The sequence below is a fragment of the Giraffa tippelskirchi genome, chromosome 3, assembly GCF_054371585.1.
Source record: "Giraffa tippelskirchi isolate mGirTip1 chromosome 3, T2T-mGirTip1v1.2.pri, whole genome shotgun sequence".
NCBI classification, from domain to species: domain Eukaryota; kingdom Metazoa; phylum Chordata; class Mammalia; order Artiodactyla; family Giraffidae; genus Giraffa; species Giraffa tippelskirchi.
In genome coordinates, this window is record NC_137277.1 from 53,307,215 (window position 1) to 53,335,003 (window position 27,789).

The 27,789-nt window shown below is 43.4% G+C and overlaps 1 protein-coding gene across 50 annotated transcripts in view; it reads left to right on the forward strand.

Annotated features, from left to right (window-relative positions):
• The window catches only part of TEX14 (testis expressed 14, intercellular bridge forming factor), a 218,223-nt gene extending 191,117 nt beyond the window's left edge, over window positions 1-27,106 (forward strand). For 23 of the 50 annotated variants that reach the window (XM_081585121.1, XM_081585117.1, XM_081585114.1 and 20 more), the window contains 14 exons: window positions 1,605-1,733; window positions 3,136-3,202; window positions 7,769-7,850; window positions 9,654-9,716; window positions 10,221-10,348; window positions 11,369-11,577; window positions 12,830-12,926; window positions 14,261-14,335; window positions 17,218-17,295; window positions 18,254-18,353; window positions 22,313-22,405; window positions 24,947-25,056; window positions 26,281-26,332; window positions 26,750-27,106. In XM_081585121.1, coding sequence (XP_081441247.1) covers window positions 1,605-1,733; window positions 3,136-3,202; window positions 7,769-7,850; window positions 9,654-9,716; window positions 10,221-10,348; window positions 11,369-11,577; window positions 12,830-12,926; window positions 14,261-14,335; window positions 17,218-17,295; window positions 18,254-18,353; window positions 22,313-22,405; window positions 24,947-25,056; window positions 26,281-26,332; window positions 26,750-26,786 — 1,320 coding nt within the window. In that variant the 3' untranslated portion in view covers window positions 26,787-27,106. Of the gene's footprint in view, window positions 1-1,604; window positions 1,734-3,135; window positions 3,203-7,768; window positions 7,851-9,653; window positions 9,717-10,220; window positions 10,349-11,368; window positions 11,578-12,829; window positions 12,927-14,260; window positions 14,336-17,217; window positions 17,296-18,253; window positions 18,354-22,312; window positions 22,551-22,754; window positions 23,099-24,946; window positions 25,057-26,280; window positions 26,333-26,749 lie in introns of all 50 variants that reach the window. The other 27 variants (XM_081585133.1, XM_081585129.1, XM_081585126.1 and 24 more) reach the window with 5 other exon arrangements.
• Window positions 27,107-27,789: the final 683 nt, after the last annotated feature.

The window sequence follows — 27,789 nt, forward strand, 5'->3', positions numbered from 1 at the left end:
GGCTTTCTGTCTAACTGTGTAGAAAAGACCACTTCATAAAGGTCGGTGTGAGGTCAGTTACCAAAGCTCATGACTGAAGTCAGATTGAAGTAGGAAAAGCAGGGCCAGGGTTGCGATGAGAGTACCTTCGCCTGGGATGTCATCTAAGACCCAAATTCAGCTCTCAGCTCAGTGGAAGGAGTGTGTTCATGCCTGAAATCTATGCCTCAGCAAGATCCCTGGGATTCAGTCATTTCCCAGCATTTGCACTGGGGTTCCAGCCTTGCTTCAGGCATTTAAGTGTGCAATTGGGCCATGGTCCAGCCAGCGTAAGGAACCAAAATTTGTAATCGCTGTTGACATGGAAGAATATAAACAACAATTGAGAATAAACAATGTAAAAAGCCAATTGTGATAACATTTGAGGCTTTTCTAAGAACATACCTTTGTATTTTAATCAGTACACAGACCACTCACAGGACAGTTTATTCTTTCTCTCTTGTGAGGCCTGGGAGGACACATCACATTAAGCATACTGGCTTGGCTGGAGAAGCGGGTCTGTCAGGGAAGTGGGGAAGGTGTGGGAGGCCAGGCTTGTCTGAGAAATTTCAATTTGATATGAGAGGTTAAGGAAAGCAGCTGCTAAGTGCACAGAAGAGGAAGTATGGCAAAGGCAGTGTCCAGGGAAATAAACCGCAGAACCTCTGCAAAGAGATGATTGAAGGTAAGGAAAGGAGCCAGCTGTCTGGCCACATGGTGATGAGGGCCTGAATGTAGAGAAGTAGCATAAAAGGAAGGAGTAGAGCAGAGATGCTGAAGAAATAACTTGCTTTTAATTAATTTATTTATTTGGCTGTGCTGGGTCTTAGTTGCAGCATGTGGGATCTAGTTCCCTGACCAGGGATAGAACCTAGGCACCTTGCATTGGGAGTGTGTTTAGCCACTGGACCACCAGAGAAATCCCAGTAACTTACTTTAAATTATTTCATTTTTAAATAGTTCTCCCGTTTTTCTAAATTAAAAAAGATTTTTTGGCTTCATGGCTGTGGGATCTTCATTCTCCAACCAGGGGTCAAACACACACTACCTGCAGTGGAAACATGGCGTCTTATCTGCTGGGCCACCAGGGAAATCCCTGTTTTATTTTTATTATTGAGATTGCATTGCTATTTTTAAAATCATGCTCCTTCTCTTGCCTTTAAATGGGAATACTTGAAGGAGTCCCAGGTCTGAGCAGCCTCAGCCTAGAGTTGACTCCAGCATATGGACTGTGTCTGTGCCCATGGGGATCAGGGTGTTTAAATTCAGTCCCCAGCTTGAGTTGTCTAGGGCCTTTCTTCTTCCTGTGGATTTCAGAGCGAAAAGTTTGCCCGGCCTCCCCTACTTCCATTGTGCAGGTAAGGATGTTGAGATTCAGGACTGTGATTTGTCACACTTGCTCTGGGGTCCATGACTCCCTGTGCAGAAGGAGGGCAGAGGTGCGCACGTGGTGGGAAGGGCTCTGGGAGCATCACCCCGACTGCAGGGTGATTTTAGATACCCTATTACTAACACTGAAGCCGGCTATAAAGGGATTTGTTTACAATAAACACCAACTTAAAAGTGATTTCCTACGTTATTAATAGGATCAGTCTGCGCAATCAGTTTGTTCATCAGAGTCTTCTGAAGACACTGAAGATATGACAGATGAATTTTTAACTCCAGACCATGAATATTTTTACTCCTCAATTGCTCAAGGAAATTTGGCTCTAGAGGTAAAAATTTACAAAGTTCAGGATAAAGTACATCTCCAGCTTTCTCTATTGCTTTATTCCTTTAAAATTATTTTTATTAAGAAAAATAGCTTATACATAAAAGTATATCATGTCAATTTATCAGTGTTTTCATATGTTTTGAAAAAATGTGTGAAAAGTAAGATTTTTCATAATGAAAGTCTTAACACAGAATTGTGGTTCCTGCATTTGTGCAGCACTTTGTACTTCTTTTTCAAAACCCATTCCTTCCTGTTGCTTAATTCACAATCCTTTCTTGGAGGGAGAGAAGGCAGCCTGCTATTACTCCTCTGTGTGAAGAAGAACTGGTGATAGTAGACTAGGGAGTTAGCCCAGGACTGACAGGCTTTAGTGGTGGGAGAGCCAGGAATAGAGGCACAAGGTTCACAGAAAATGTGAGGCTGTCCAGTGTGTGCCCTTTCTCTGGGATCTGCCTGGCTTTTGCAAGAACCTGTTTGTGCAGAGACTATTTTCATTTATAAAATGAAAATCATAGGAGTCTTTTATTTACTCATGTGATTTTTACCTCCTCTCTCCCCTAACCTGCCACCTTTGGGGGCCCTTTTACCAATATGGAAGGTAGAGTAGAGGGAAGAGAGATTGTACATGCCAGTCACCACATTTGACTGACAGGAAGAATTCAGTGATGCATCAAAAAGTGTACTCCCTTGTCAGCACTTCTGAAAACTCAGTTAGAGCAGTTTTCCATTATCAGGCCTTCAAAAATTCTTGATATTACTGTGGACTGGGACATTAAGAAAATGGTTAATAAAAAATATAAAGTTTATAATGTATACATGTACACACATGTAGTATGTACACGTATATAAAAAGGGTAACAGAGAAAAGTACATGAATCCTTAGGGTACAGATCATGAACTTTTACATGCTGAACACACTCATGGAGCCAGCACCCAAATCAAGAAATAGAACATTCCTGATCCCCTAGAAGACCCTGTGTTTCCTCCCACCCACTGCCTCTCCTCAAAGAAACCAGTGTTCTGACTTCTCACCCCATAGAGCAGCTTTAGAGCCTGGGCCATCTTTCCTACCTTTTTTGGCTTTTCTAGTGAAGCTCCCGGGAATTAAAACATCTTTGTTGGATGGTTGGAGTGAGGAGAGGGGCTAATTATATGAAGAAGGGAAAAATAACCCAATCCCACCTCACAGTGGGAGGTGGAGGTGGGCTTGTTGTTGAGGAGGAACATATAGTACAAATAAGTTCTTAATGTCTGTGAAGAAGGTTTGTTCTTTTTCTATAAAAGATGCAGGAACTTTTAAAGATTTTCAAAGTTGAAGAACATCAAGAAATCCTCTCCCCATCTTTTGATGATGTATCTTCCTCTAGTGAACTTCCTTTCTTTGCTCTTTCTTTCTTTTATAGACCTCAAGTCCTGTTGATGAAGACTTTGAAGGAATACAACATGCTTGTGCCCAACCTCAAGCCTCTGGTAATACGCCCTCAGGGCAGATTCCTTTGGGACTCCCTGGTGTTCACTTTCTGTCAGATCACACATGTTTAGAGCTGGAGCCGTCCTTAGAGATAACCTTCCAGGCCTTTCATTTCACAGATAAGAAAACTTAGGCTCAGTGATTTCCGCTCATTAGAATGAATCCCCAGCTGCTCACTAGCCTCATGGCATCCATACATCATGTTATTCATATACTTCCCCTTGCATTCTTTTCTTTTTAACTTTGCTATTTATTTATTTATAAACATTTGTGTATTTATTTATCTGGCTGTGCCAGGTCTTAGTTGCGGCACACAGGATCTTTAGTTGCTGATTTGAACTCTTTAGTTGCAGACTGTGGGCTTTAACTCCTTGACCAGGGATGGAACCCAGGCCCCCTGCACTGGGATTGTGGAGTCTTAACCACTGGACCACCAGGGAAGTCCCCCCACCTTGCATTCATATAGCATACATTATAGCAGTTGCTTCTTCTTTTTTCCCCTGTAGTCTCTTTCCCAAGATTTCAGGCTCCTTTGTGGCACATAGCAGGCGTTCAGTTGTCTGTGCTGAGCTGACCTGACGTTTTGGCCTAGGCCTCACAGCTAGTTGTTGACACGGTGACAACCAGTACTAGGTTTCTATGTCCTTCCCTACTCCAGAAGACTGAGTTTTACCATCCTTTTCCTTCGCTTGCATGACATCTTAGCAAAGGGTTAATAATAGCCAATACTACAGTCAACATAACATCATGCCCTTTTTGGGCCTTGGGTTCTGTATAACTTAGCAATTGCTTCCTGTTACATGGGAAGTTAACCTTGGATCAACAGCTGGGGTATGGCACCAGATAAGATATAAATGAACCACAGATATAGACATGTATATATGTACTGATACAGACATTTTAAAAATTGTGCACTTTCGCTCTTTTAAGGTGTGTAACCATCTGTTTTTAAAACCAGGATTATCCATCTACTGAACCATGCAGCTCAGTCCATGGTCATGTCTCAACTGTCTGAACCCAGGCTGGGCAGGTTTAAGTTCTGAACCTACTCCCTTCCTCCTGTTGCATACTCCAGCTTGCATCGCTAACCTGATTCAAGCCTCCTTCACAGTTGCAAGCATTTTAAGAAGCTGTAAGCTTTTAGATGAACAGTTAAATTCTCAGGACAGTATGTATTTGAAGTTCCCAAACCTGCGTCTCTGGCCACTCAATTCTTTCTGTGGAGCCTCTGCCCATGATCACTCTCTGTGTGAACCTGACCTGTACATGGCCACTTCACTTGCGTTTGAAAGAGGGGTGAGTAGGAGAGAGAAATTATGGGGCAAGCAGGTCAGAAAACCATGGTTAGTTGGCCGCAAACATCTGAAGTACATGTAGAAGCCTCTGATTTCTACTCCGTTTCCTCCTTTTAGCCCTTCTCTTCCCCTCTTCCCACTATGGCTCTGATATACATCCTCTCCATACCAGGCAATACAACAGGGGTAACAGTTGGGTGCACACTGAGTTCCACGCCCAGTTCTGTCACTGATTTTTTTCTGCATGACCTTTGGCATCTTGGGCATGTCATTCCACCCTAGGGCCCCACCTATCCTTCGTATAAAATAAAGGAGAGAGTTAGATTCTCAAATCTCTTAACTTCCCCTCCAGCTATAAATTGTACATAATTAGGAATTCATTTTATGCTTTGTAGGGCGTTTGAAGAGAGTAGCAAGAACAACCCCATGGACTGTAGCCTACCAGTCCATGGGGTCGCTAAGAGTCAGACAGGACTGAGTGACTTCACTTTCACTTTTCCCTTTCATGCACTGGAGAAGGAAATGGCAACCCACTCCAGTATTCTTGCCTGGAGAATCCCAGGGACGGCAGAGCCTGGTGAGCTGCCGTCTGTGGGGTCGCACAGAGTCAGACACGACTGAAGCGACTTAGCAGCAGCAGCAAGGAGAGCCTCGATGCTTCTCCACTGGTGGGGTTTCAGTGTCTTCAGTTCGGTTCAGTTCAGTTGCTCAGTTGTGTCTGACTCTTTGCAACTCCATGGACTGCAGCACGCCAGGCCTTCCTGTCCATCACCAACTCCCAGAGCCTGCTCAGACTCATGTCCATCGAGTTGGTGATATCATCCAACCATCTCATCCTCTGTCGTCCCCTTGTCCTCCCTCCTTCAATCTTTGCCAGCATCAGGGTCTTTTCCAATGAGTCAGCTCTTTGCATCAGGTGGCCAAAGTATTGGAGTTTCAGCCTCAGCATCAGTCCTTCCAATGAATATTCAGGACTGATTTCCTTTAGGATAGACTGGTTGGATCTCCTTGCAGTCCAAGGGACTCTCAAGAGTCTCCTCCAACACCTCAGTTCAAAAGCATCAATTCTTTGGTGCTCAGCTTTCTTTATAGTCCAACTCTCACATCCATACAGGACTACTGGAAAAACCATAGCTTTGACTAGATGGACCTTTGTCGGCAAAGTAATGTCTCTGCTTTTTAATATGCTGTCCAGGTTGGTCATAACTTTTCTTCCAAGAAGCAAGCATCTTTTAATTTCATGGCTGCAGTCACCATCTGCAGTGATTTTGGAGCCCCCAAAAATAAAGTCTGTCACTCTTTCCACTGTTTCCCCATCTGTTTGCCATGAAGTGATGGGACCAGATGCCATGATCTTGGTTTTCTGAATGTTGAGTTTTAAGCCAACGTTTTCACTCTCCTCTTTCACTTTCATCAAGAGGCTATTTAGTTCTTCTTCACTTTCTGCCATAAGGGTGGTGTCATCTGCATATCTGAGGTTATTGATATTTCTCCCGGCAATCTTGATTCCAGCTTGTGTTTCTTCCAGCCCAGCGTTTCTCATGATGTACTCTGCATATAAGTTAAATAATCAGGGTGACAATATACAGCCTTGATGTACTCCTTTTCTGATTTGGAACCAGTCTGTTGTTCCATGTCCGGTTCTAACTGTTGCTTCTTGACCTTCATACAGATTTCTCAGGAGGCACGTCAGGTGGTCTGGTATTCCCATCTCTTTCAGAATTTTCCGCAGTTTGTTGTGATCCACACAGTCAAAGGCTTTGGCATAGTCAATAAAGCAAAAGTAGATGTTTTTCTGGAACTCTCTTGCTTTTTCGATGATCCAGCGGATATTGGCAATTTGATCTCTGGTTCCTCTGCCTTTTCTAAATCCAGCTTGAACATCTAGAGGTTCACGGTTCACGTACTGTTGAAGCCTGGCTTGGAGAATTTTGAGCATTACTTTACTAGTGTGTGAGATGAGTGCAATTGTGCGGTAGTTGGAGCATTCTTTGGCATTGCCTTTCTTTGGGATTGGAATGAAAACTGACCTTTTCCAGTCCTGTGGCCACTGCTGAGTTTTCCAAATTTGCTGGCATATTGAGTGTAGCATCATCTTTGAGGATTTGAAATAGCTCAACTGGAATTCCATCACCTCTGCTAGCTTTGTTCGTAGTGATGCTTCCTAAGACCCACTTGACTTCACATTCCAGGATGTCTGGCTCTAGGTGAGTGATCACACCATCGTGACTATCTGGGTTGTGAAGATCTTTTTTGTGTAGCTTTTGGTGTATTCTTGCCACCTCTTCTTAATATCTTCTGCTTCTGTTGGGTCCATGCCGTTTCTGTCCTTCGCTGTATCCGTCTTTGCGTGAAATGTTCCCTTGGTGTCTCTAATTTACTTGAAGAGATCTCTAGTCTTTCCTATTCTGTTGTTTTCCTCTATTTCTTTGCATTGATCACTGAGGAAGGCTTTCTTATCTCTCCTTGCTATTCTTTGAAGCTCTGCATTCAAATGGTTTTATCAGTGTCTTGGCTTTTGCTAAAGGTGGTACTTTTATAGTGGGCCTGCCATTGCCTACCAGGCCACCTTCTAGAGCTAAAGAGTGGCTGGGAATCGTGAGCATTTGCCAATAGGGCAGGCTAGTCTGCGTGTCCACTTCTCCATAAACCAGAGCTGTATTATGTGGGAAGGAAAATTGGATACTGGTCCTGTGTGCCCAGAGGCCTACAAAGTATCTTCCTGAGAACTGAGGAGGAGTGACTTGAGATGCTTGAGGCCAATGAGAACAGAAGACAGTTGAATTAGCTCATTAGTACTCAAGACCCCACCCCTAGTCTTTAAGTGGTGTTTGGTGGCCAAGAGACCCAGTTAGAATCCTGGGAATGCCCAGCTAATGGTCTTTTCTACTTGGAATCTTCTGTGAACAAACAGTTCCTTGGTTTCAACGCCCCCTGGTGTCTGTTGACAGGAATCAGGTCAGTTTGCCTTCCTGAAAAGACAAAACACCATTTGTCTCCGGAAATAACTGTGCGGCTATAACTGAAAGGCCAGTAAATGGCTTGATTGTATTCTGAGTGTCAGAATATAGTTCTCCCCTCTGAGCAAGGAAAATAAACTTTCAGAGCAAAAACCTCTTCTACAGTACTCAATCCAAGCCCAATTAGGAAACACTTTGTTTATGTAGATTATTTATTATTCTAGACCAGACCAGGAAAACTCCAGAGAATGAAAATCATAATCTGGGTTTGCAAAAATTTATTAAAAATGCATTTACTTTATTCTTACAGGTGAAGTAAAGTTCCAAATGAGAAAAAACCTTGGAAAGAAGGCTGAAATTTTGACCAAGTCTCAATTCCAACCTATACGAAGGTATATGCCGTTATTTTATTCACAGTTTCAGACAGATGGAAGTAATGTTAATTGATGGTAATGCCCCATATTTATATGTTGCTCTTCTTCAAATATAATAGCCACCGTGTTATAGCAATAAGCTTTAGGGAGCTTAGATTTGTTAGGACTTGTTCAGCAGAATTGTGAAGGGTCATGAAAAGGAGCTGTGATCTGTATCCAGATCTTGACTCTGCGTTTCTAACTGTACGACCTTGGTCAAATTTCCCTTCTAGTTGTGTGTGTGTGTTAGTCACTCATTCGTGTCCAACTCTTTGTGGCCCCATGGACTGTAGCCTGCCAGGCTCCTCTGTCCATGGAATTCTCCAGGCAAGAATATTGGAGTGGGTAGCCTTACCCTTCTCTGGGGATCTTCCCAACCAGGGATCAAACCCAGGTCTCCCACATTGCAGGCGGGTTCTTTACCAGCTGAGCTACTTAATGTTATGTAGCACACACCCCCCAGATTCTAGTGACTTACAACAACAAAAACTGCTTTTGTGTTCATGTTCCATGCCCATCATGGATTGGCCAGAAGTGTTCTGTGCTGTATTACTTTCTCTCAGAAATCCACAGTGCGGAAGACTCCATCTTTATGCTTCCTTTCTTGCTGAGGCAGAAAAAAGAGAACATGGTGAATTGTGTACTGGACTTTTAAAAGTTTCTGCCCCAAAGTGAATCACATCACTTTCACTTACATTTCAGTGGTTAAAACAAGTCATATGGTCATTTATGTAAAATTAGGAGGACCAGAAAGTACTGTCCTATGTTGTGCTCAGAAGAAATATTTTTTGAACGAGGTAATAGTCACAACCCAATCCAAAATCCATTCTCCTTCCTTTATACCTCTGGTCTCATAAGGATTGCTACAAAGATTAGAAATGTGGAAACATTTGGGAGGATGTAGCATGAGTTCTGGCTTATAGTTTGTGTTTGAGTATTGAAAATGTATCTTAAATATTGGTTAAAGTAGAAACAAGTCAAATTTGTCTTCAGAATTCTTTTCTAGCCTTTCTTTGACACAAGCCTCTCTTGGCCTCCCCTAATCCTCCGTGCCAGGAGGCTGCCTCACAGTTGGTGAGGCCCCATGGCCATGCCTCTTGCTCCAAGCTTCATCTCCAGCAGAGTACTGCATTGACTTCCTCAGGAGCTTGCTCAGCCAGTAGCATCATAGGCTGATTTCAGGTGGGCTGACCTTTCAGTTCAGTTCAGTTCAGTCCCTCAGTCCTATCCGACTCTGCGATCCCATGGACTGCAGCACGCCAGGCCTCCCTGTCCATCACTAACTCCCGGAGCTTACTCAGACTCATGTCCATTGAGTTGGTGATGCCATCCAGCCATCTCATCCTCTGTCGTCCCCTCCTCCTCCTGCCCCCAATCCTTCCCAGCATTAAGGTCTTTTCCAGTGAGTCAGTTCTTCACATCAGGTGGCCAAAGCACTGGAGTTTCAGCTTCAACATCAGTCCTTCCAATGAACACCCAGGATTGATCTCCTTTAGGATGGACTGGTTGCATCTCCTTGCAGTCCAAGGGACTCTCAAGAGTCTTCTCCAACACCACAGTTCAAAAGCATAGAGAGTATTTATTTAGTCTCTGAAGAGGAAACAGAGGCCCAGATATGCCTGTGAACATGTGGCTCATCAGTAGCAGAGTTAGGATCGGAGCCCTCACTTTACGCTGTGAGCTCAGTGCCCTTCCCCCTGCCTCTCACATTGCCCTTGTGCCACATTGTTGCACTCTGCTGACAGAAGATTTATGTAATTTTCTCACTTTCTCTCTTAACAGTACTGAAGGTGAACAAGAGGAGACATTAAAGGAGCCATCAAAGGAAACAAAAGAGAAAGATATGTATGGCCACTAGAAATTGCTTAAGGATTCTGTGCAAAGTCTTGGTTTTGGGGGAATGGTGTTTCTCTAAGAGTTTCTGTGTTCTTCCTATTTTTATGTATACGTGTAACGTGAGCCTGTTTCTCCTTTCACCAAAAAGCTGCCGTGATGATGTGATCTAAACTGATAGCATCTTACAATCAAGGGAATACAGTGATAATAAGAATATAATCTTATACTTAAGGTAGATTAAATCTGTTTTCCACATTAATATACTGTCACCTTTGGAATTTATTTTTAGCCGCTGAGATATGTTTGAAGTTAGTATCTCTTTCTCTGATTCTCTCTTTAAGATATCTTAAGTATCTTATAGATATCTTATGGATATTGTAAAGTATTCTCTGATTTTGGCCTCTTGCCAAGTAAAGATTTTTGTAAAGAGTATCTTTAAAAAGTAGCTCTTAGGAATATAATGTTTGATTTTTCTAAGCATCTCCCAGTTACTCTGTGCTATTAATACTTTAGATCATTGACAGACATTCAGGACCTGTCTAGTATCTCCTATGAACACGACGGTTCTTTCAAAGAAGTCTCATGCAAAACACCCAGAATAAGCCACGCACCTACTAGTGTCAGTACTCCGCTCAGCCCAGGTATTCTCTCGCAGGGGGATGTTCTGGGAGGGGAGCTAATAGCCCCTGTCTCATTGGCTGGGGGAAGCCAGGTTGTGGGCACAGACCCACAGATGGGTGTTTCCTCACAGTGCACAGTGGTTTCTTTGGGCCAGAGCTGAAGGGGATAATCCCACGGGAAGCAACGCTGCGATAGTGATGGTTGTGGCAATTAACTAGCTATTGTTGTTACTGTTCAGTCGCTCAGTCGTGTCTGACTCTTTGCAACCCCATGGACTGCAGCACACCAGGCTTCCTTGTCCTTCACTATCTCTCCGAGTTTGCTCAAACTCATGTCCATTGAGTTGGTGATGCCATCCAACCAGCTATAAGGAGATTTTTTTACTCTAGCAATAGAGACATGTAAATGCCAAGTCTACTTTGTACTTGAAGCACTGTTGAATTTTGGGCAAATACAGTGGGTTCTCTACAAGGGCTTGCCTGGTGGCTCAGATGGTAAAGAATCTGGCTGCAGTGCAGGAGACCCAGGTTCAATCCCTGAGTTGGGAAGATCCCCTGGAGAAGGAAAGAGCAACCCACTCTAGTATTCTTGCCTGGAAAATACCATGGACAGAGGAGCCCGGCGAGCTATAGTACATGGGGTCACAAAGAGTTGGACATGACTGAGTGATTAACACTTTCACTTTCACATTGGATTTTTTATAGAGTTAGTAACTTAAAACAGTATCTTGTACCTAAGCATACATAGTTTGAGTCCTGTAACCTCATACAGCCAGCATCAAATACCCTCTCTTTAGTGTCCTTATTTTCAATATATTTGTGGTTCAAATAATCTCCCTTTATTTTGATGGCCAAGTTTAGAAACTATCATTTTGTATACCTTATGGAGCTTTGTCTCAGATCAGTAATTATTTCAGTTATTGACAATTTGGGAAATTCCTATTATAGATATAGAGTTTTATGGGTTTTGTGTGTGTGTGTGTTGTTGTTTTTAAATAATGCAAAGTGTTCAGACACTGACTGCCCTCTTTTCTACAACAGGGTCAATTTCTTCAGTTGCTAGTCAGTATAAGGACTGCCTTGAAAGTATCCCATTTCAAGATACTAAAACAGAATCTTCCTTGTGCTGGACCAGTCAAGAATCTACTCAGACTTTGTCTGATAAATTTACAAGTGTCCAAGAGAAAGCAAAGAGCCTAGATTCCCTTCTTACTTCCTCTGAAATTCTCCCTGCAAGACTGACTAATCTTGTAAGTATATAGAATCTGCGTTGCACCCTCATGGAGTGATTCCAAAAGCGTCAGTGATCAAAAGGTCAAGATTTCTCCATATCTATTTTACAGAGAAAGGAAGAAATAAGCTGGATCCTCCCCAGGCTTCCCTGGGGCTCCTCTCTGATCTGTATTGTAGAATGGATCCTGGGCTTTTGTACCCTTTCCTCCCCCCACCCCACCAGAGATAATGTTTGGCGATTTCTCTGAAGAGCCTCCTCTGCCATAGCTTATGATGCTACCTTCATCTGCATTGTTCTTTCAGTCTAACCATATTTTACATTCTGCTTCTTCCTTGAAGCCTCCTCTGGTTAGGTCTCAGAGAGTTCTGACTGATCTGTACCTTGTTCCTGAACCAGTCATCTGCAGTAAAAACACTTAATGGTGCCTTCTCCTTGCTTCCTCCCCTTCCCTGTGCTGTTTGCTTGTTTCCTTCTCACTCTCCCTCATATTTCATATGTAGTCCTTTCAGGAAAACTACAAGTTGCTTACTTAGTACTGCTCATTAAAAATCCATTAACTAACCATAGTGTCACTTCCCTGGTGGCTCAAAGATAAAGAATCCACCTGTCAATGCAGGTGATGCGAGTTCGATCCCTGAGTCAGGAAAATCCCTTAGAGAAGGAAATGGCAACCCAGTCCAGTATTCTTGCCTGGGCAATCCCATGGACAGAGAAGCCTGGCGGGCTACAGTCCATGGGTTCTCAAAAGAGTTGGACGTGACTTAGTGATTAAACAACAACAAACAGACCATTCTACAGGCAGATTGATTACTTGTTTGGCCCTCAATGAAAAAATCACTGTCATCTTCTTTGGGCATTTGATTCACAAAAAGTCTCATTCTGAAGTAGGGAATTTAAGAATTACATGCTTTTGTTCAATGTAGTGTTAATAGGGCAGGTTCTAAGTGCCAGGCACTATGCCAGGCCCTCTAATAGGCATCCAAAAGTGAGTCAAAAAAGTCTCTGCCCTGAAGGAGCTCATAGCCCAGTAAGAAGGACTGGCATGATGTAACACAGAATTTTCAGTAAAGACTGAGTGCTGTGGAGGCAAAGAAGGGTGGGAAGCTTCCAAGAGAAGGTGACATTTGATGAGTTTGACTCAGTCAACAAAACTAGTGGCTTCTTCCATGAATGATACACAAGCTTAATTTTGGAAATGACTGAGCTTAACAGGCCTTTTAAGCTTAATAATGTGTGTGTAAATTACCATGTTTATGTCTTATTTATAGAAAAGATTGCCTACCTTTCCTGGGGCTGGTTCCTCCAGCATTTCTAAGGCACCTGACACATCATGCTGTGCCACTCAGAGAAGGAGCCTGCCCAAAGGTACCCTTTGTTTAGTATTAAAATATAAGCTCGTAATTAGTAAGCTTATTTAAGAGAGCCTTCATCTCATCTTTGATGCTATAGTAGGTTTGAACAAAACTACTAATTTCCCCTGACTATAAAAATTAAACATTCTTGTTGTAAAAAACTTGGAGATTAAAGAAGAGCTTAAGAGACTTCCCTGGTGGTCCAGTAGCTAAGACGCTCCCAATGTAGGGGGCCCAGGTTCAATCCCTGGTCAGGGAACTAGATGCCACATGTCATAACTGAGTGTTTGCATGCAGCAACTAAATATCCCACATGCTGCAACTAAGATTTGGTGCAGCCAAATAAATAATATTTTTTCAAAGAACTTACAAGAGAAAACTACCACCATTCTACCATCATTTTTTAACCTCTTGTACTATTTTGGTACATATCTTTTTTATGTTTTTAGAACTATACCCCTCCATATATTTATATTTATATACACATATATATATATATATTTAGCATAGCTGAGATCATGTAGTATATCAGCTCTGGCTGCTTCTTTTTCTTCAATGATATATTTAAGAATTTCCTCTTGATAGTAAAAATTATTCATAAATATGACATGACTGCATACTAGCCCATTCTACATTTGTTGCCTAACTTTGCTTTTATATTGAAGATTTATGTTGTTTTCTAATTTTTGTTCTTTGTACAGAAATCTTTATCTGAACCTCTGGTCTTTTCTTTAGGATAGAGTCTTAGAAGACAATTTTTGGATCAAAGGGTCTGAGAGTTTTAACAGCTCTTGAGGCCTTTGCTCCACTAATCTTGTTGTCTTGTGTCTTTGGTATAAGTCTTAGAATTTCCCTCAAGGGGATAGAGTTACTTCAAACTGTGCTGAGAGGTTTTGGTTACTGTTATAATTGATCCCTTAGGTGAAGGTCCAAAGTATGGTCTCCCATATCCCCTGGCTGGATAATCTACACAGAAAGACCCCCACTTTGTGTTTTATTCATTTTGATGGGTCTAGAGCCTCTTTATTCCTCCAGCAGCCTTGGTCCAAATTGGACCCCTGGCCTTTTAGTAAGAATTTATACCTCACCTACCCCAATATCCTTGGAGAGGGCCACAGATCAAGTGGTACTGAGGTGAGCAAGGAGGTAGGAGAGAGTTTAGAGGAAAAGGGAGAATAAAGCCATTCACATATGAAGTCTCAATAGGACTGTTAATGTAAGAGGATTTCTCCTTGTCTTAGCTTATTTCATCATTGAGAAATTCTGAGTCAAATCCGTATGGAAGCCTAGCAAGTCTAGTTCAGGTCCAGGAAGGTGTTCAGTCGCTTTCCCTTTATCTTTCTTAAGAACTAGTAGAAGCCATCTCGCAACATCACATCGATGAGCTACCACCACCATCTCAGGAGCTGCTTGACGAAATTGGTAAGGCATGCACAATGCAGAATATCCTTCATGGCCCTGCTTGTTGTGGTCACTGACCACATATGGTTCTTTGTTTCAGGTGTGAGCACTAGTACAGAAGGCCCTATGAAGGTCTGACTGGATGGACAGAATTCAGGAGGGGCCAGTTTTCCAATAATAGGCCTCAGACTACTGCTAAGGCCTGGCCAGCATATGTGGCCTGTGTCTGTGGTCATGTTGTTCCTTAAGGGTCTACAGTAGTGATTCTAAGAGGGAATAACAACATCCAAGTGGTTTATCATGATGAACTTCTTTTATTAAAGGAATTCTTACCTCCCTTTTGAACCAAACTAGCTATACTTCAGCACTACTGAATTCTGGCATCTTGAGCCAAAACATCCTGTGCTTTCCATTCTGCCGTTAGCAGGAGATTTTAAGGTATTGGCATTGTGGAAGAATCCCTTTCCTGAGGGCAGGGAAGTCAGTGGTGCAAGATCTAATGAGACCAGAATTTTTCATTTGAGGCAGAGACTGAGGGACACCTGCTGAATTTTAGTTGCAGCTGATCCGTGGGCCCTGGCCAGCTGAGCTGCTGCTGGAGTAAACGGTGCAGGTGGTAGAAGCATCTGGGCCGGGTGGTTTGTTTCCCCAGGCAGGGAGGACTGACTGCTCTCTTCTTGACAGCCTAGCTGACCAGCCCCTCACTCTCAGAGGGTACATCTCATCAGGCCTCTGATGGTCCAGTTCTTGGTATAGGACCAGTAGGGAGTCTCCTGAGGGGCATCTCTTGGTTTTCAGGGTCTCTGAGGTCTGGGGTCTCATCAGGAAGAGAGAGGTGAATGAGGCCTTACCTGATCTGACTCAGTGGACAGATACGGTCTAGGCTGCCCAACCCCTAAGCCCTGAACTTGGGTGAAGACGGTCAGAACTGCCAGAAACTTCCCTGGGCTCTTTCTCTTTCTGCAGTCATAGGCCCTTGTTGCCTCGCCACAGCCCTCCCCTGGTGCCACAGGGCTGCACAGGTCACAGGGCTGTGGGGTCAGGCTCTCGGGCTCTCACCCTACACCAGCTTTCGTCCTCTGGAACCCACTATGGCACCCTTGCAAATTCCTCCTCTCCAGTTGCTCTCCTTCATATAATAATGGAACTGCTGCTGGTGAGAGGAGCGGTCACCCCCACATGTCCTGCTCTCAGTGCTCTCTGGTTTCTGGTCAAGGGTGAGGACGGGACTTGTGGGCTCCTTTGCAGTGTGACCTCAGTGATGCCCTTCCTCTGGATCCTGCTCTCTCTCTGCTGTCTGCATGTGGAACCCCACCCCCCACCCCATCTCAGCAGCTGTCACAGGCTTTTGCCTGGGCCCCAGCCTCTTGGCACTGCTGTACCCCAGTGTGCTCTGCAGAAACTCCCTTATTTCACCTATGGTAATTTTCTGGGCCAGGTTTCTAGGCGATGTCTTATACTTTGAAATGGGTCGGTAATTTTCCAGAAAGATAAAGGGCAGAGGGCACCTGAGTAGTTTCTCCTAATAATGGGTGTGCCTACCTGATTATTGCTTATCATTGTGTCATCATTTCCTCTCAGGAGAGGGGGAGTGACCTGCAGCAGACACCTGCTCCTTTGAAGGGCACTTATGCACAGCTCCAGGTTTCTGTCCAGGGCCTCAAGCAGGGGGTCCTTTAGAATCCTGTAAGATCAGCAAGGACTACTTTAACAAGGATAACAATGGATTTTTAAGTTTCAGATTATATTACATGATCTTTATGGGGCCCCTTAGTGCCCAGAAGCTGCCAGGTAGGGCTTGCTTCCTGACTTGTGCCCTCACACAGCGGGGCCAATGAGCCTGGGGGCCCATGAGCCTGGGGGCCCATTTGTGCTGCCTCCCAGCTGTCTCTCTGCTGGGCTCTGGGGAGCATTTTGAGGAAAGGGAGGACCTAACACTTGTGAAGCAGTATACTGAGTTTAGGAGATGCTTGTCTTGGTCTAGTGGTCAATTCTTTAGAAATTGTAAATTATATTCTTTGCAAGAGTATATAAAATTAGAGATTAAGAGCGTAAACCTTAGAGCTAGACTGCCTGTACTCAAATCCCAATTCCATCACTTACTATCTAATTCCTTTACCTTTCTTTTTTTTAATTTATTTTTTAACTGAAGGACAGTTGCTTTACAGAATTTTGTTTTCTGTCAAACCTCAACAGGAATCAGTCATAGGTATAAATATATCCCCTCTCTTTTGCGATTCGTTTACCTTTCTTCACCTTAGTTTTCTCATCTGTCAAACAGGAATAACAACAATGTGATCAATCTCATAGGGTTGTTGTGAAGATTAACTCAAGATATTAATCCTGAATTAAGGAGATTGGTGGTGCTAGTGGTAAAGAACCCGCCTGCCAATGTAGGTAGACGTTAAGAGACACGAGTTCACTTCCTGAGTTGGGAAGATCCCTTGGAGTAGGAAATGGCAACCCACTGTAGTATTCTTGTCTGGAAAATTCCATGGACAGAGGAGCCTGGCGGGCTATAGTTCACGGGGTCACACAGAGTTGGACATGATTGAGCATGCATGAAGGAAGGAATCTTGAATTAATGTATACAAATTAGAAACAGTACCTGCTCTGCAAGTGCTACCTATCATGATCATCATTTTTACGTTTATGTTTAGTGTTACGTGGGATTGAATACAGTGGTTCTCAAGCGCCATCAGGCATCAGACTCATCTGGAGGGCTAGGTAAAACATCCACACCCCCAGAGATTCTGATTCAGCAAGTCTGAGGTGAGGCCTGAGAATCTGCATATATAACAAGTTCTCAGTTGATACTGAGGCTGTGGGTCTGAGAGCTACTCTTTGAGAACCACCAGCCCAGAGGATGCTGTGACATGCAGATCTGTTTTATGTTGTGACAGAGCACCTGAAGCGGCAGCAGGTCTCATCCGCAGCCTTGGATGAGAACACAGCAAGTCATCCGGGCAGCACTGCAAGTGGTAAGCCAGGTCCTCAGGCCTTTTTCAGGCTGCTCAGGTGGCTCAGTGGTAAAGAATCCACCTGCCAGTGCAGGGGACGCAGAAGTTGTTGGTTCGATCCCTGAGTCAAGAAGATACGCTGGAAGAGGAAATGGCAGCCTACTCTAGCATTCTTGCCTGAAGAGTCCCATGGACAGAGGAGCCTGGCAGGCTTCAGTCCACGGGGTCACAAGGAGTTGGATATGACTGAGCACACGCCGATCTTTTCACCAGGTTTTGCTGTAACTGTCCTTGGCAGCACAGTGGTACACCTCGGGGGGTGTGGGCTTTGAAGTCAGGCACACTCCACTTCAATTCTGACTCCATGGCTTATTTTGGTCTGACAAACTGTTTTGTATCCCTGAGCCTCAGTTATCCTCATTTGTCAAACGAGAATGATAACTCCACCTAATGGTGTTCATGCACAGTGTCTGGTACATTGTAAGATATTTAGCAAGTGTTAGTCTCCTTCCTCTCATAGAACTTCTGGCAGGATGAAATGGGAAAGCATATGTAAAATGCCTGGCATACATTAATGGGCACTACCCTTCCCCACCCAAATTCCTTCCCTGGCTTCAATATGGAAACATCTAACAAGTGGAAAGAGGGTGGTCCCCCAAAATAAATCTGTACAACTTGTTTTCTGGATCTCTTGCGGCCTCTTTTATGTGCCATTTCTTTGTCTCTCTTGAGCCTTGGCAGAGGCACGGTTTCCTGTAGTTTCACCTGGCAGAGAGCTCCCTAGACCTCCGAAGCAGCTGCTGTGGATTCAGGCACCCTGCAGATTGCCTTCTGGGCCCCTGCTCTTCTGGGCAGAGGGGAACTCGTGCTTTGCAGACTTCAGGGTCCACTGATTAGCCTTCATTTTTTGCACTCCATTTTAAGGCAGGTTTTCTCAAAAAAACTTTTTTTGTTCTAATAGTCTTTCAACTGTTTCTAGATCAAAGGCATTTAGAAGAACAAGAAACTCACAGTAATAAAGAAGACAGCAGTATGCTTTGGACCAAAGAAACCCAGGATCTAGAAGAGGACACAGAGAGGTAACAGAAAAAGCTGGATTTTTTTTAAGGGTTTAGAAAACTGTAGTGTTAATTTATGTTAGTTTTTTTTCTGATATTGACAAATAAGGAAAAAAGGGTCTTTTTTTCATGTTATCCTTATAGCCCCTATTCCTAAAAGTATTTTTGTTTTTTTTTAACCAAGCTTTTAATTGTGATAAAATACACACAACATAAACATTTTTTAAGTAATTTTATCTTTATTATTTATTTAGCTTAGTTTATTTTATTTGACTCGGAGAAGGCAATGGCACCCCACTCCAGTACTCTTGCCTGGAAAATCCCATGGATGGAGGAGCCTGGTAGGCTGCAGTCCATGGGGTCGTGAAGAGTTGGACATGACCAAGCAGCTTCACTTTCACTTTTCACTTTCATGCATTGGAGAAGGAAATGGCAACCCACTCCAGTGTTCTTGCCTGGAGAATCCCAGGGACGGGGGAGCCTGGTGGGCTGCCGTCTGTGGGGTCGCACAGAGTCGGACACGACTGAAGCGACTTAGCAACATTTTATTTGACTGCACCGGGTCTTAGTTGCGGCATGTGGGATCTAGTTCCCTGACCAGGGATTGAACCCACGCTCCCTGCATGGGAGTGGAAAATTTTAGCCACTGGACCACCAGGGAAGTCCCCAACATAAACATTTTAAGTGTATAATTCCGTAGTGCTAAATATATTCACATTGTTGTGCAACTGATCTTTTTCATCCTGCAAAACTGAAACTGTACCCATTAAACAACAGCTCCTCATTTCCTCCTCCCCTCATTCCCTAGCAACCACAGTTCCACTCGCTTTCGCTGAGTTTGACCACTCTTGATACCTCCTGTAGGTGAAATCATGCCGTAGTTGTTGTTTTGTCACTGGCCTATTTCACTTAACACAATGTCCTCAAGGTTCATCTGTGTAGCATGTCAGAATTTCCTTTCTGCTTAAGACTGAATTCCATTGAGAGGGTGTGTGTGTGTATCACATTTTGTTTATCCATTCATCTGCTGGTGGACACTAGGTTGCTTCCACCTTTTCACTGTTGTGAGTAATGCTGCTGTGAATGTGAGTATACAAATATCTTTTTAAGAAACCCTGCTTTCATTTCTTTTGGATATATGTATGCAGGAGTAGTATTGCTGGATCATATGATAAATCTATTTTTATTTTTTGAGGAAATGCCATCCTGTTTTCTGCAGCAGCTGCACCATTTTACATTCCCACAAACAGTGCAAAAGCATTCCAGTTTCTCTACATCCTTACCAATACTTATTATCTTTTTTATAATTTATTTGTAATTGGAGGATAATTTCTTTATTTTCTGTTTTTTTTTTGTTAGTAGCCATCCTAATGGGTGTGAGGTGATATCTTATTGTGGTTTTGATTTGCATTTTTCTAATAATTAATGGTGTTGAGCATCTTTTTGTATGTGGATGGCCATTTGTGTATCTTCTTTGGAGAAATTGCCCAGTTTTAAAATAGGATTATTTGTGTTTTTTTTTCCTTGTCCAGTTGTTTTTTGTTTTGGTTTTTACTTCATTTTGTGAGGCAAACATAGGTTTCAATTTCTTTCAAAACATTTAGTTAAAGAGAATTTTTAGGTTTTCCTAGCCAAATAAGAGAAGATGGGGGCAGTGATCCAGACAATTCAGTCTAAAAACACAAGTTTCCCTCAAGGGACCCAATTCTGTTCTTGACTTGGAGCTCTCCTTGGAGCTGCATTGCAAGGTAAACCACTTCAGCTCAACTCCTTTGCCTCCTGACTTCTCTAGCTTTGTCTAAGCTGTCAAACTGTGTCCCAAACTCAGGGCCAGGACTGGGGGGAGGTGAAGGTGACACTCTGTGGGCACAAAATTGAAGGAGGCACCAAACAACTCAGAAGTCAAGAAAGTACTATTTTAATGCTATATTTGTAAAAATCAATACTAATGCAAAAAAAAAATACATATTTTGATGAACAGAATATTTACATTTTAAAGGAAGAGAAGCTGTGAATCTACACTTAATACCACTTGCCTCAACCTCCTCCTGGCCCAGCAGATACCTGGGGAAGCCGTGCAGAATACTTTCAGCTGCAAGCATTAGAAAAATACACTTAAAAATACCACTCCTGTTTAGATGAGTTTGTCTTACCAGCGGTTGGCAAGGCATGGCTGGTGTAGAATCAGTGATGCCTCTGGGGACTTAGGCTCTTCTGATCTTTCTGCTCTGCCAGACATAGCAGGTTGGCTTTTGTTTTCAGACGTGTCAACTTTTGGACAAGGTGGCTTCTGTGCCCATTCCAGGCAGAAATAAGAGGGTGGGGCAAGAGTCTAGCCCACTCTGTGCTTGTTTATCTGGAAAGCAAAAAATTTTCCTAGAAGCCCTTCTCAACAGATGTCTACTTATATCTTCTTGGCCAAATGGGACACATGGCCACCCTTGGTTGCCGGGGAGACTGGAAATTTAGTTTTTAGCTTTCAGTTGCTATAAAAGAGGAAGGTAAGGGAGGAGAGGGTTATGAACAACTTTTGGGTAGTCACACTCTTCAAGGGCTAAACTATTCTTCACAAAGAAAGAAAAGAGAGAGACCTGGGTGGGAAGGTCTTATGAGGAGACTAGAGCCCTGGGGCCTGAGAGGAAGGAGGGAGAGGGTTTTTTTGGGTGGGGAGACAGAGAAGACAAAGAGGCAAAGGAGGAGGCAAGCTTTTGTCTGTGATGTATGATGTAACTCCATTCTTTCCATCTCCCAAGTGCATCTTCAGTAAAAATCTATGCCTTTATTTAAGGCAAAAGGAGAGCATCCCAAGAAGGCCGAGTTACATTCAGTTATACAAATACAGACCGCTTTGCACATGATCAAAAGTTAGCTGCTGTTGCCATTGCCTCTTCCTTTCCTGAAGGGCTGGCTGTGCTGGCTGCAGGTAGATGGCCCCAGCTGCTCAGTCATCTCACTCCTGCACCAAGCCAGAGTGGAAGGTATTTTTTTCAGATGGTTGGGACTTTTCAGGCCTCTGAAAACACATTATCCTCATCCTTACCCTCAGAGGCAGTTCTTAATCTGGAAAACTTGCGGGAATGAGTGTGCAGTTCTAGCCCCAGGTGGAAGTTGACGTAATGACCTAGAATTGAGACAGAGTCTAGATCGCACTTTGGGAGGCAGTGATATTATGGGTGCTGAGGCTTTTTTTAAAAAATTAATTTATTTTTGGCTGCACTGGATGTTCGTTGCTGTGTGCACGGGCTTTCTCTAGTTGCAGGAGCAGGGGCTACTCTTCTTTGTGGTGCTCAGGCTTCTTATTGCTGTGGCTTCTCTTGTTGTGGAGCACAGGCTCAGGTGTGTGGGCTTCAGTAGTTATGGCTCATGGGTTTAGTTGCTCTGTGGCATATGGCATCTTCTCGGACCAGGGATTGAACCTGTGTCCCCTGCATTGGCAGGTGGATTCTTTTCTGTGTATGTACTTATGTGTGTACGTGCTAAGTTGCTTCAGTCGTGCCCAACTCTGTGACCCTATGGACTGTAGCCCCCCAGGCTCCTCTGTCCGTGGGATTTTCCAGGCAAGAATACTGGACTGGGTTGCCATGCCTTCCTCCATGAGATCCTCCCAACCCAGGGATCAAACCCATGTCTCTTACGTCTCTAGCATTGGCAGACGGGTTCTTTACCACTAGTTCCCCCTGGGAAGCCTGTTCTGGAGGCTGGAGGTCTAAGATCAAGTTGAGGCAGGTAGGTGGCACAACCACTGTACGGGTAGCAGGGAAGTCCGGGGCTGAGGCTTTTTGTCAAGAGGCTGAAGGAGGGCCCTGGTGCACATTTACGTGGGCTCTCAGTGACCTCCACAACTCAGGTATGGTCTCACCGAGCTCTTGTTTTCTCATGTGTGCAGCGTGAAGGTCCTTTCCCACTTTAGAGTGCATGCCTCCTTGTCGGGGGAGAGGGGGAATGATGTCTGTCTCATTCTCTTCATTTGCCTTGGACAGAGCTCACTCTACACTCGACGAGGACCTGGAGAGATGGCTGCAGTCCCCCGAGGATAGCACGCAACTACCGGATCTGCCCAAGGGCCCAGCAAGGTTCTTGTTCTCCACCAGGGCATCCTTTCCATCTTTCTCAGGAAGAGGGACTAGATTTTAGTTTAGTTTTTTTTTTTTAAATAGATTTTATTATTAGTGTTTTAGAAAGCTCATCGACTTCTTGGAGAATGAATGTTTGGCCAAGGTATTATGTCACTGTATATAGTTCAGTTCAGTCACTCAGTCGTGTCCAACTCTTTGCGACCCCATGAATTGCAGCATGCCAGGCCTCTCTGTCCATCACCAACTCCCAGAGTCTACCCAAACCCATGTCCATCGAGTCGGTGATGCCATCCAACCATCTCATCCTCTGTCATCCCCTTCTCCTCCTGCCCCCAATCCTACCCAGCATTAGGATCTTTTCCAACGAGTCAACTCTTCGCATGAGGTGGCCAAAGTATTGGAGTTTCAGCTTCAACATCTGTCCTTCCAGTGAACAGCCAGGATTGATCTCCTTTAGGATGGATTGATTGGATCTCCTTGCAATCAAAGGGACTCTCAAGAGTCTTCTCCAACACCACAGTTCAAAAGCATCAATTCTGCGGCGCTCAGCTTTCTTCACCGTCCAACTCTCACATCCATACATGGCCACGGGAAAAACCATAGCCTTGACTAGACGGACTTTTGTTGGCAAAGTAATGTCTCTGCTTTTAAATATGCTATCTAGGTTGGCCATAACCTTCCTTCCAAGGAGTAAGTGTCTTTTAATTTCATGGCTGCAATCACCATGAGCAGTGATTTTGGAGCCCAAAAAAATAAAGTCTGACACTCAAGCCCGGCCCCAACTCCTGTCTGCCCCTCTCCCTCCAGCCGCCTACCGTGCTCACAGTGCTGACTAGCAGATTGATATCAGTACACAGAGAGGCCTCTAAAATTGCTGTATCTTGGCCCTGTCATCTTCAACATTTTCATCAGTCATTTGAATTAAATCAGAAAAAGCATGCTTATCAAATTTTTAGATAACACAGTCTAAGGATGAATGCTAATGTGATGGATGATAGACTGTGTATTCAAAATGATCTTGACAGGTGGAAATGTTAAATTTCTCTGCAAGATGAAGGTGAGCATTTGGATCCAAAAGTATTGAATGTGAGAGGGCTGACCTAATAGAGAATTTTTTGACCAGAAGCTCGTACTCAACTGTAATTTCACTGAAGATGGGAAATACGTCTTATTTTTATACGCCCAGCATTTAACATGCATTTTGAGACATGGTAAGAATTCAAGACATTCTCCTTGAAGAAGACATGGACAGGGACCCCCTGAGACCTCAGTCTGATATGGTTGCTAAAAAGGTCTATGCTGCAAGAACGCTGAACAGGCAGAAAATGTACTGTCCAGGTCAAGGTGATGTCTCAGACTGGCTAGAGGACTCCTAGAACTCCTCGAACTCTAGTTCACTGTAGGGCTCCTGGTGAGGTGTCATATTTTAAAAGAGACAGTCACAAACAGAAGAGGGTGGCCACAGAACAGCTAGATGTCTGGAAACCTTGTCATATGAGAAAAGCTAAAGTTGCTGGGGAGGCTCAGTCTGAGAAAAGCATATGGAATAGAGAATTAGATAGCTGTTCCCGAATACCTGAAATACTGTAAAGTGAAGAGAGTCAGCTTACTCTCTTCTGCCCCAAAAGACAAGAGCTACTGGATAGAAATTGCAGAGTAAAAGACTTTTATTCAATAAAGTACAAGTTGTCTAGTAGCCACAGCAATCTGAAAGAGAGAAAACAGCTGCCTTTACTTTAACAGCAGCTTCTCCCACCCAGGCATAAGCTGGATGACTCTGGTCCAGGGCATTTGGATGGAGGTAATAGATAACCTCCTCCAACTTTAGAGCCTGTGATTCTATTAGTGATCTAGAGGTTAGGAGGAAAAAAATCCCTTTCATCCTAGCTGGCTTTACTTTCTCTCTCACTTTGCATATTTTATTTTGAATATCTACCAAGTAAAAACAGGAAAAGTCCCTACACCATATCAGTTTGATTCTGCCATCATCTGTTGAGCACCATCGCTGAGCTGAGCACTTGAGGTGCAGAGCCATAGCAGATCTCTGCCCTTAGGGAGCTTAGAGCTGAGTGGGGGAGATGGTTTCTGCTTACTAGTCTGACAAATGTTGTCTTCAATTGTTAGATACCACAATTAGATATTTCACTTGAGAGTTTCAGGAAATGAATATAAGGTAATAAAATATATGTGGTTGTAAAAAGGACATCATTTACAACATAAGTGAAATGTTTGTTTCCTTTGGGACAATATAGCCTAGTGGTTGAGAGCAGAGTCCCGAGTCAGACTTTCTGGGTTGACCTCGGCTCTAGGATGCACTGGGCATGTAATTCAACTTCTTTGTACCTCAGTTTTCTTACCGCTCAACTACTTTACATAGTTGTGATGAGAATTAAATGAGTTAATATACATTACAGCACTTGAACACATAGGGAACCCATACAATAAGTGCTAGCTATTGCTATATTTCCTTGGGAGCACAGTCTTCTCCCTCTGGCCATTGTGCACATGATTTAATGACCAAAATCATTGTCATTGAAGGGAGGCAAGCAGCAAAGATCAAGAAGTTGGTGAAAAGAAGAGGAAAGGGGAAGAAAGCACGAAGCCAGAGAGAAGGAAATCGGAGAGCTTTTTAGGGACTTCTGAAGAAGGTATGAATGGATGGTCATTATAATGTAACCTGGAGTCCTTGGGCTTCAGTGAGCATCAGAGTTATTTAGAGCTATTTCCCAGATGCTGTATACAGTCCTCATACACTTTCCCCCTAGAGTTCAGCCCAGGTTTTCTATTAATTGCCAATTATGTCTTCATCATAAAACAGTAACGACATCCAATTTTATTTCTAAATCAAGTCTTCAGCTACTATCATCATCCATATATACTGTCTGGAAAGATGTTTTGCTCCTAATGTATCTTCAAAAGAGTTCTAAATCTATCTCACAGAGAGGCTAAATAAGAATCCAATAAGAAATCCTAAATTGTGGAATTTAAGTGGTGCCTACAAGTAATGTGAAAAGTATAAATTAACCTTAATTTCAAAACTTTTGATAGAGCTTTAAGGGACCATCCACAAATGGTGCCTTCCTACATTTAAGATCCTCCTACTCAGGAAGTTACGGTCATTAATTCTTTCGGATCACCCGGTACCTCTTTCATCCCTTCCCCAGTCCATTCTCATTCTCCTCCTGACCTGTGTGAACTGAATCTGCTGGGCTTGCTGGTCAGTCGGCTCCCTGTTGGCCAGTGAGAGGCCCTAGCAGATCAGAGGGCTGACGAGTAGCTGGATGTTACTTGCCTGCCTGACTGCCTGCCTCTGCACCTCGTGTCTGTGTGGAAATGGTGTTCCTCTACAGCACAGCTTCTGTCCTGTCCTTCCACTTCTAGCTTGCACTGGATTCCAGCAACTATCCTGCCCTACCGCTGCTCTCCCCTAGTCCCTTCAGACTTAGGGGTGATAAGACTTCCCACTGCTGCTGGTCACTGGATGCTTTGCCATCCCTTGTTTGCACCCTTAACTCTAACACCTCTGTAAGCAAGCACTTCATGAAAGGGCCTGGGGGTACATTCTGTTTCCTCCAGGACCCTGATTATGTGAGCATTTAGCTAGTACTGAATTCACTGAGAACATGATGCAGGGACTCTGTGAAATTAGCATTATTGGTGTCTGTTAATATGACAGGGAGCTGTAGGATATTAGGAGTGGAAGCCCAGTAATTGTTTTTAGACATATTTCATCTCTGTAGAAGCAAACAATTGTTGGAGGTAAAACAGTCCACCCTAAACTGGAGAGAGTATTAGTGGAACTTATGAACACTGGCATCTTTTGATCCAGAGAATAATCAAGTTGTTTTTTCTTCCTCCTATATTTCATCAAGAGGAACTAAAACCCTGTTTTTGGAAGCGACTGGGTTGGTCTGAACCATCCAGGTAATGAGATACCAGATGTTTGTAAGTCAGAGTCCACAGTTTATAGACAACATGAACAGACTTTAAACATTTACCAGTATCTAAATAAACATTAATGACAAAAACTTGAATTCAGAGTTGCTCAGTTTTGAAATGCTAATGTTTATAATTAATTTAAATAGAAGGGGAAACAAATGCCAACTTCGATTACATAATTGATAGCACAAGAAGGTTTTAGGTGGAAGGAGTACAGAAGATGCTGCTGTCACTTGCTTTGCAGTCATTTTGCATTTCCATGATACACTAGTTTATCATAAGCTCTTTTGATTATAAAGATCAAAGTTTCTTTCCCTTGAATTCAGTTGAATAGAAAGAGGCTGTTGTTTGTGTCTTTAAAAAACATACACACCAACTCGAAACTCCCTTTTTTTTGTACAGGATAATCGTGTTGGATCAGAGTGATTTGTCAGACTGACCGGAAGTGGACTGTAGGTGGACTCCTGGCCTGAGTTTGAGTGTCCTGCTCGTGAGCTCCCTTCTTCCCTCGTCTGCTGCAGTCACCATTAGGGCAGTGGGTCTGTAGCTCACACTTTGTTCAGCTTCCACTATAGACAGAATGACTTGTTTGTTTGCAGCACTTTAACCATTTGTTTTCAGTCAGATTTCTGAAAAGTAAAAGGTGTTTTGATTGTAGAACTTTCTCATTATGCCCTGAATGGCTTTTAGTTTTTTTGATATAGATTTTCAAAAACTTTAAATTCATGTTACCCAATAAAACATTTCCTTTTAATACCAGTTAGATTTCACCTGTAAGATATATTTCTTCTTTAAAAAGTCTATTTATTTATTTATTTATTTTTGGCTCTGCTAGGTCTTCGTTGCTTTGGGCTTTCTCTGGTTGTGAGCAGGGACTACTCTCCAGCTGCAGTGCGCAGATTCATCACTGTGGTGGATTCTCTTGTAGAGCGTGGGCTCTAGTTGCGTGGGCTCAGTAGTTGTGGCTCACGGGCTTAGTTGCTCTGCAGCACGTGGGATCTTCTCGGACCAGGGATCAAACCTACGTCTCCCGCATTGTCAGACAGGTTCTTTACCACTGAGCCACCAGGGAAGCCCTGTAAGATATATTTCTGTATTTTAGTTATTGAGAAAGGAACCGCCACCCAAAGAAGTTTTATTTTCTGTTATAAAATTTGAAAAATAATTAACTATTGCTACCACCCATCATGGGCTTCCTAGGTGGCTCAGTGGTAAAGAATCCGCCTGCCACTGCAGGAGATTCAGGTTCGATCCCTGGGTTGAGGATATCCCCTGAAGGAGGAAATGGCAACCCACTCCAGTATTCTTGTCTGGAAAATCCCATGGACAGAGGAGCCTGGCAGGCTACAGTCCATGGGGTCACAAAAGAGTTGGATACAACTTAGCAACCTAACAGCAACCACAAACCATCATACAAATTGGCACCAGTCATCCATGCTTTT